An 8,323-nucleotide genomic window follows, 5' to 3' on the forward strand; every position below is an offset into this window, starting at 1 on the left:
GTTACGTTTATCCAATCTTTTATGTCTTTATCAAATGATCAGTTTAATTTTACGGTGATCTTTGAGTTCCGTTTCTCAAAGGGCATGATTGCATCCTGTGAGCCCAGTGTGGTCAGAAATGAGCATATAAACAGAGGAATAAAATTACAGACAGCAGTTTCATGACAACACTATTAAAGACACTCAAATTTGATTAGTGAATATGTTTTTCCTGCATGTACATATGATCTTATGGTAAAACAAGCATTTAGATTAAGAAAACAAAACATTCTGTTGCTAAAAATGAGTAATTCTCAAATTCAGTAGCTAGTCCTCTGATTATTTGCCCTTACCTTGTCCTTTCTGCTCGAGCATAGCCATTCACAAAACATTTGGAGGGGTTCATTTGTTGCTATGGCATTGGATGTTGCTTAAAATTCAAATTGAAAATTCTGTTTCCATTTCAGCCTCTGTAATGACGAGATGAGCCTCACTGAAGAAAATCATGTATAAATGTCAAACACTTGACAATCCTTCCCTCTTCAAATACGCATATATTACGGTAAAGTAACTATCTTTATACGCACTCATACAGACACACACACACCACTTTCACATATAATTGCAAATATGGTGAAAGTTTTTCTGTATCTCTTGAGTTTGTAGTTTTTCTAAGTACTTTACTGTACCACAGAAACATTATATGGGAGTAGCATACAGTATGACACAGAGATTAAGACAACATATATTTCATGGCTTTTCATTTTTGCTGGATTAAACCCAGTCACTATGAGTTTGCTTGTTCCATACAGTTACACCAATACTTTTTTGCTTCTGTCCAAGAAATAACAGCAGTGCCTCGTGACATGAAATAGACTTCAAATCCCTTTTCTTTATCTTTTAAAGATGAGTTCCACAATTCTTGGGGGTCAAGATTTGTCTCTTTTTTTTAGCGTGCATGCAAGTCTACATGAAGGGTATGCTGTAGGAATCCAAAGAGCTATGGCACAGAGTTGTCTGATGTAAAGAAAAAATAAAAATCACAATTAGCATGTTTTTACAAGATGGAACATTTAAGTGTGCGGTACTTTCATTATCATTATTATCTTTTTTTGTTCATTGTCTTTTTCACTCCCTGTTTTCCAAGAGTTTTAATCCACTGTAAAGTTTTTCAGGAGCACCGTCTGAATTTAATGAGTTTTTGGAAAGCTTGTTTGAACTCATCGTTGAATACGGTGTAAATGACAGGATTGATGAGGGAGTTCAGGTATCCCAGCCAGGTGAATATATCAAAAAGCACTGGATCAAACCAGCACTCTTTACATATGGCCATGACGAGCGTGCCGACAAAGAATGGGAGCCAACAGACAATGAACGCGCCCAAGATGATGCCCAATGTCTTGGTCGCTTTCCTCTCCCGAGCTGCACACAGACGTTTCCTTTCCAGCACGCTGTCTGCCAGCTTCACTTTCACACTATTCATGAACAGAGGCGATCCTCCCCCTCCCCCTCCACCTCCTGCATTGCCAGAGTGTAGGTGTGCTTCCTGGTTGGAGGCAGAATTAAGAGAACAGAGAGAGGAGCCTGCAGAGGTCTGGATGAGCTGTGCTGTGGTGAAGCGTTTCCCCGAGGATGATGGCGTCTTAAAGATGCGGGAGCGGGCGGCAACATAGATCCGTCCATAGAGGATGATGAGAAGCACCGTGGGAACGTAGAAGGCGCCGAAGGTGGAGTATAGGGTGTAAGAGATCTGATCTGTATTCACCAAGCACTCTGTAAGCTCCTCGTGGGCTTTGGCCTGACGCCAGAAAAGTGGAGGCATGGAAATTGATATGGAGATCACCCACACCACCCCAACCATGATCCCTGCCCGGCGCATGGTGCGGCGTTTTGAGTACTCCAGCGCATCTGTGATGGCCCAGTAGCGGTCCAGTGCGATCACACACAGGTGCAAGATGGAGGCCGTGCAGAAGGTGATGTCAGACGACAGCCAGATGTCACAAACAATCTGCCCGAACGACCAGGTCTTGCTGACGGTGTATACGATGCTAATTGGCATGACTAAAATAGACACCAGCAGGTCTGTGACGGCGAGGGAGCCGATCAGGAAGTTGGCAGGTGTGTGGAGCTTCCTGGTCAGAAAGATGGTGGCGATGACGAAGGCGTTTGAAAGGACAGTAGCCAGCGTGACGAGAGCTAACAGTGCAGACAGGGAGATCTGGAGGCCAAGCAGCGTGGCCTCGCTCCAGGGTGGAGTTGTAGTGGTGTCAGGAATCTCTGTGATGTTGCTGGTAAAGTTATCTAGTGAGATATTATCCAACTCCATCTCGCCTCTGCTCCTTTTAAACCTTCTTTTCTCTAAGGTTTAGACCAGCCTCATCACTGCTATCCAAAACTGCACATGGATCAGTTCAGGCATGGCACCGAGGACAGGCTGTACAGTGGCTTGGTCCTAGAAAAAAATCTCATTTCTCCTCATTTCCCATCCCTTCTGTTGCAGTGCAATATCAGCAAAAATTCCATAATTTCCATTCACAACTAATGCTCCTGTAATTGATGGCGGCTAATTTGTCCATTTCGCTTTACATTATTATATATTATTGATTTGCCTCACTGGTGTGGCTGCAGGAGAAATGATTGCTGATTTGTATTCAGCTCCTGTCAGACAGCCACTTCTTTTCTCTCTTCCCAGTGCTCTTATCTCATCTCCAACCAGCAGCCAGCCAGCACCCTCAGACCAAGCCTTCCTACCTATCAAATGCTTTAATGGGCTGCTCCTTTTCAATAAAGCTAAGCGGGGAGCTGCATGTAGGAAGACGATGTCGACAGATATATTTGTTGTCTCTCTCTTATCTATTCCCAAATCCACGTGAAGCCTTCTAAATTGAGGTTTGTACAGAACCTTGGCTGTGCCTTTTGTCTTTGATGATACTGGAAAGCCACAACATTACAGTTTACATGATATGCATCAAACCAAGATGAGGAGAAATTCTAGTTATCCAGTCCGCTTGTAGGTAATTATGCAAAATCCATGTTGGTTTTGGCAGTTACGTTGAAATTTGCTAATTTTTGTGATCAGCAAAGCTTTTTTTTCAGGTTCCTAATGTAAAATGCTTGTGTGTTAGCGTCTCCTCTACACAGCACTGTCTGCAAGATACACTTTCAGTTGCAGTGTCCATATGGCTGCGAAGGTTTTGTCGGACTTTCATGAAGCATCCTTTGCAGCATGTTCATCCTAGGTGAGACAAATGGGAGGGGAAAAAGAGAAGGAAGATTAGTTATATTCAACTTTACCATCATTCCCTCCCCCATAACGTACACATGCATACATAAACAAACCACCTACATGACAAGGTCCACACGTACAGGGCAATCAATGCACAAATATAACCCCGTAAAATCAACCTCGACCTGTAAATGGAGCATTATGACATGATACACCAACTTAACACCCACACACTTCCAGCTATTGTTTTGATTTATTACATTTGTTGTAAGACTGACATTGAATTCTCTAGGCGAGGTGAATATAAACCATTTCTTTTCACACTATATGATTTAATCAGAAACAGTGGTGCTTTAGAAAGGCACCAATGTACATCAATTCTCAACATAAAAGCATCTAATTCTACTAATATTATTTCAAATTATTGTGGTATTATCAAGGTTCCCTAGAGCTTTGAGATGCTGACCATGTAAATGCAACATCCCTGGTCTGAAACTGGCTGGAGGCATTTGTTATTTTTGCCATTTCCTGTTTCTTTCTCCTTTCATTTCCTATTTCTTCTGACACAAAAAAATGTAATCTCCAAAAACATAAATCACTTTCAGAAAAATGTACAGTTGGTTCACACCTTTCCATCTCTGTCTGACTCCATCCTGATGTCATTTGGATTGACAGTAAGTATATATATTTAAAAAAGCCAAAAGGCCAATTTATTACAAAAAATTGTTTTGTCTAAAGCACACAAAGCTCATAAACAGTAACCTTATTTTTTCTCACTTAGACCCTAACCCTAACCCACAGAGACTTTTGGTCTTGTGACATTTAAACTCTGCTTGCTTCACATCACTGTTAATGTAATGGTCCTCAGAAATTGGAGCACAGTGGTACAAAGAGAAACTGACTATGTTGCCTCCAGGTAAGAGTAACGAGTAGGATGGTGAGCAGACTTACTTTCAAGTACAATAAAAGAGACAGGAACTGAAATGTGGAAATGTGGTATTATGTCCCAGTGGGGATGAGGACTTCAAATGACTGTTAATCATAACAGAAGGCATTTCCTCCCCCAAGCTTCTCATCTATATCTATGGTTTGCAATAATTTATTATTTAAGAGCAGCAGCGTGGATCCTGACCACTTATAATTCAGAGGAAATGGAAAAATGTACATTAAGTGTTTTCTTAGGACTCATACGTTATGACTGTTATCGCAACATACAAACCTCTTGTCACTGTATCACAACCCACAGAGCAAATACTGCTGAAACTTCAAATATACACCTTAATGAACTTTGTGACAAATGGTAAATGCTTTACTAAAATGTAGTTTTTCTAAATGTTATACACATGTGGATTGTAAAATGTTCTGCCTTACAACAGTCAAAGTGACTGAAGTGTTTACAAGACATCCATTTTGCATAATTATAAATAATAGGAAAGGATTAGGGATAGAAATATACAAAATGTGTTTATTGGAACAAGGTCTGTATAGCCTAATTGTTAATTATCTTCTTAGGACTATTTTGTATTTCACACATCAATAAGCTATGAAGTGATGTTAGAAAATTAAGGAACAAAGCTGCAGAAATACAAACAACGGTGTTCGCTACAGTAATTGCTAATGTTTGCCTTTTCACAGTTAACACATCCTTCTGCCGGCACATTATGAGTGTCAAGACTGATTTCCGAGCGTGTGTTTGTCCCTGATACAACTCAAGTGTTGATTGGCAGTTGCGCTCTTGAGAGGGATTATTGTGCTTCGGCTGTGACAATAAATAGGCATATTAAATGGGAGATGAAAACAACCTTGTCTGTTAACTGCATGATCACATTCATTTACAGACTCTCAGGTGAGCAGTGAACATTTTTATGAACCAAAATCAATATTGATCAGTTTGGACCCCTGTGTGTTCTGTATGGGCAATGTTTGCACTCAGTAGGGATGATTTTGGAAAACAGTGCCGGTGGAATTTGTTTTCGGTACAGTATGTTTAAGCTCTACATCACGTGCATACAGACAACAACAAACAGACATTACACTTCACAACATGTAACAATACAAAATACAGTGGGTAAATGACCATGCGTAGTGTATGAGAAGGCAACTAAACTAAAGAGTTTAGTTTAGTTGCCTAAAGAGTTCAGAGTCCTGATGGCTATGGGGAAGAAGCTATTTGTGAAGCGTTTGGTCTTGGTGGAGATTGACCTGTAACGCCTCCCTGCGGGAAGGAGCTGGAAGACGTGATGAGCAGGATGTGAGGGGTCGGAGATGATTTTCTTTGCTCGCTTTACAGTCCGATGTGTATAGAGGGAATCGACTGAGGGCAGTGGTTTTCCTATGATCTTGGATGCTTTGTTGACAGTCCGCTGTAGTTTTTTCTTTGTTTGGCTGTCCGTGATCGATGATGTAATAATGGACTCGATGATAGCGGAGTAGAACAGAACAAGGAGTTGATGCTTGATCCGGTATTTTTTAAGCTGCATGAGAAAGTAAAGTCTTTGTTGAGCTCTTGCAATGATGTATTCAGTGTTAGTTGTCCACTTCAGGTTATTGCTAATGTGTGTTCCTAGGAATTTAAAGGAGTCAGTGATGGTGATTGGGCTGCCGTTTATTTGTATGGGTGTTTTGGGAAATGGCCTACGTCTAAAGTCAAAAATGAGTCGCTGGGTTTTGGCTATGTTGAGCTGGAGGTCATTATTTGAACACCAAGTGACAGCTTGGTCCACCTCCATGCAATACTTGGTTTCATCATTGTCTGAGATGAGGCCTATAATGGTTGTGTCGTCCGCATACTTTAGAGAACACAGCCCTGAGGAGCTCCTGTACTGAGGGTGAGAGGGTGTGAAGTTATGTTATTAACTTTCACCCTCTGTGATCTATTTCACAGGAAGTTCCTTATCCAGTGGCATATGGCTGGGTCAATGTTCATGTCCAAGAGTGTAGTAAAGAGTTTAAATGGGTTAATAGTGTTAAAGGCGGAACTAAAGTCTATGCACAAGATGTGTGTGTAGGTGTTTGGTGATTCCATGTGTTGCAGGGTATGATGGAGTGCTATGCTGATTGCATCCTAGGTGGGCAACCAAAAATGAGATGTCATTAGTTTTGCAGGTATTTGGTCACAAACCAAAGTACTGGAAAAAATATAATTTTGACCTGATGATGGCTTTAGACGACAAGTTAAGGGATCACCAAAGTTATTATAATTCATCCTGAGGGGGATATGAATGTGTGTAGCCAATTTCAAGGCAATCCATCTTACTGTTGCTGACACATTTCACCCAAAACCACAAACGTCAACCTCACGGTGGTGCGAGTCGGAGGATCACCAACTACAGAAATGATCATGTGGGAAACATGATCTGTTCAGGTCCCATCGCTAATAAACTATATAAGGATAAAAAATATATTATATTGTTTGGTTGCCCAATACACTGCTAGGCCCAGAGTACTGCAGATTTTATAACAGCTAACAGTCAAATATTTTACCTTGGATAATCACTTGACATGCTCTTAACTTAATAATAAGATAGAAAATCATATATATAAGCATATGTTTTGCCTCTGCTTTGTCCTGCATCATGACATTCACGTCGACTACTGGCTGCCCTCCATCAAAGACCTGTACATACCGTTTAACAGCAAAGAAAAGTGCACAGAGTACTGATCATATCCATCCAGTAAAACACGTGTTTAACATCCACACAGACTGAGCCCTGCTGATCTGCAGTGCAGTTTTTATGAATTTTAATAATGTTGCAATACAGGAATAGCTCTTCATGGTTGTAATGTGTGAAAGCATCCACTGCTGTTTCCTTAACCTTTTGCATGCTTTGTTGACTGTGCATCAGTCCTCACATAGGACAATTTAAAAGCAAAGGACATTATATATATTATGAAGGATCAAGCCAAGTTCCTGCAAATCCTGTATGTGGAAACAGTGCAAGAATAGTTGCGTTTACAGTTTGTTATTTACAGTGTACAGGTGCTGGTCATATAATTAGAATATCATCAAAAAGTTGATTTATTTCAGTAATTCCATTCAAAAAGTGAAACTTGGATATTATGTTCATTCATTACACACAGACTGATATATTTCAAATGTTTATTTCATTTAATTCTGATGATTAAAACTGACAACTAATGAAAATCCTAAATTCAGTATCTCCGAAAATTTGAATTTTACTTAAGACCAATACAAAAAAAGGATTTTTAGAAATGTTGGTATGTATGTATGAACATGAAAAGTATGAGCATGTACAGCACTCAATACTTAGTTGGGGCTCCTTTTGCCTGAATTACTGCAGCAATGCGGCGTGGCATGGAGTCGATCAGTCTGTGGAACTGCTCAGGTGTTATGAGAGCCCAGGTTACTCTGATATTGGCCTCCAGCTCTTCTGCATTGTTGGGTCTGGCGTATCGCATCTTCCTCTTCACAATACCCCTTAGTTTTTCTATAGGGTTAAGGTCAGGCGAGTTTGCTGGCTAATTAAGAACAGAGATACCATGGTCCTTAAACCAGGTACTGGTAACTTTGTCACTGTGTGCAGGTGCCAAGTCCTGTTGGAAAATGAAATCTGCATCTCCATAAAGTTGTTCATCAGCAGGAAGCATGAAGTGCTCTAAAACTTCCTGGTAGACGGCTGCATTGACCTTGGACCTCAAAAAACAGTGGACCAACACCAGCAGATGACATGGCACCCCAAACCATCACTGACTGTGGAAACTTTACACTGGACTTGGATTCTGTGCCTCTCCTCTCTTCCTCCAGACTCTGGGACCTTGATTTCCAAAGGAAATGCAAAATTTACTTTCATCAGAGAACATAACTTTGGACCACTCAGCAGCAGTCCAGTTCATTTTGTCTTTAGCCCAGGCGAGACGCTCCAGCTGCAGTCCACTCTTTGTGAATCTCCCCCACATTTTTGAATGGGTTTTGTTTCACAATCCTCTCCAGGGTATTCTAATTTTCTGAGATACTGATTTGGGGGTTTTCATTAGTTGTCAGTTATAATCATCACAATTTAAAGGAATGAACACTTGAAATATATCAGTCTGAGTGGAATGAATGTATACATTATACAAGTTTCACTTTTTGAATGGAATTACTGAAATAAATCAACT

The 8,323-nt window shown here is 40.5% G+C and overlaps 1 protein-coding gene across 1 annotated transcript; it reads right to left on the reverse strand.

Annotated features, from left to right (window-relative positions):
- Window positions 1-694: 694 nt before the first annotated feature.
- htr1d (5-hydroxytryptamine (serotonin) receptor 1D, G protein-coupled) lies at window positions 695-2,910 on the reverse strand. Its single transcript, XM_046062933.1, has one exon. The coding sequence runs from the start codon at window positions 2,303-2,305 to the stop codon at window positions 1,151-1,153; it is 1,155 nt and encodes a 384-aa protein (XP_045918889.1). The 5' UTR covers window positions 2,306-2,910; the 3' UTR covers window positions 695-1,150.
- Between the last annotated feature and the right edge of the window lie 5,413 nt (window positions 2,911-8,323).

Source organism: Micropterus dolomieu, linkage group LG11, assembly GCF_021292245.1.
Source record: "Micropterus dolomieu isolate WLL.071019.BEF.003 ecotype Adirondacks linkage group LG11, ASM2129224v1, whole genome shotgun sequence".
Lineage (NCBI taxonomy): Eukaryota > Metazoa > Chordata > Actinopteri > Centrarchiformes > Centrarchidae > Micropterus > Micropterus dolomieu.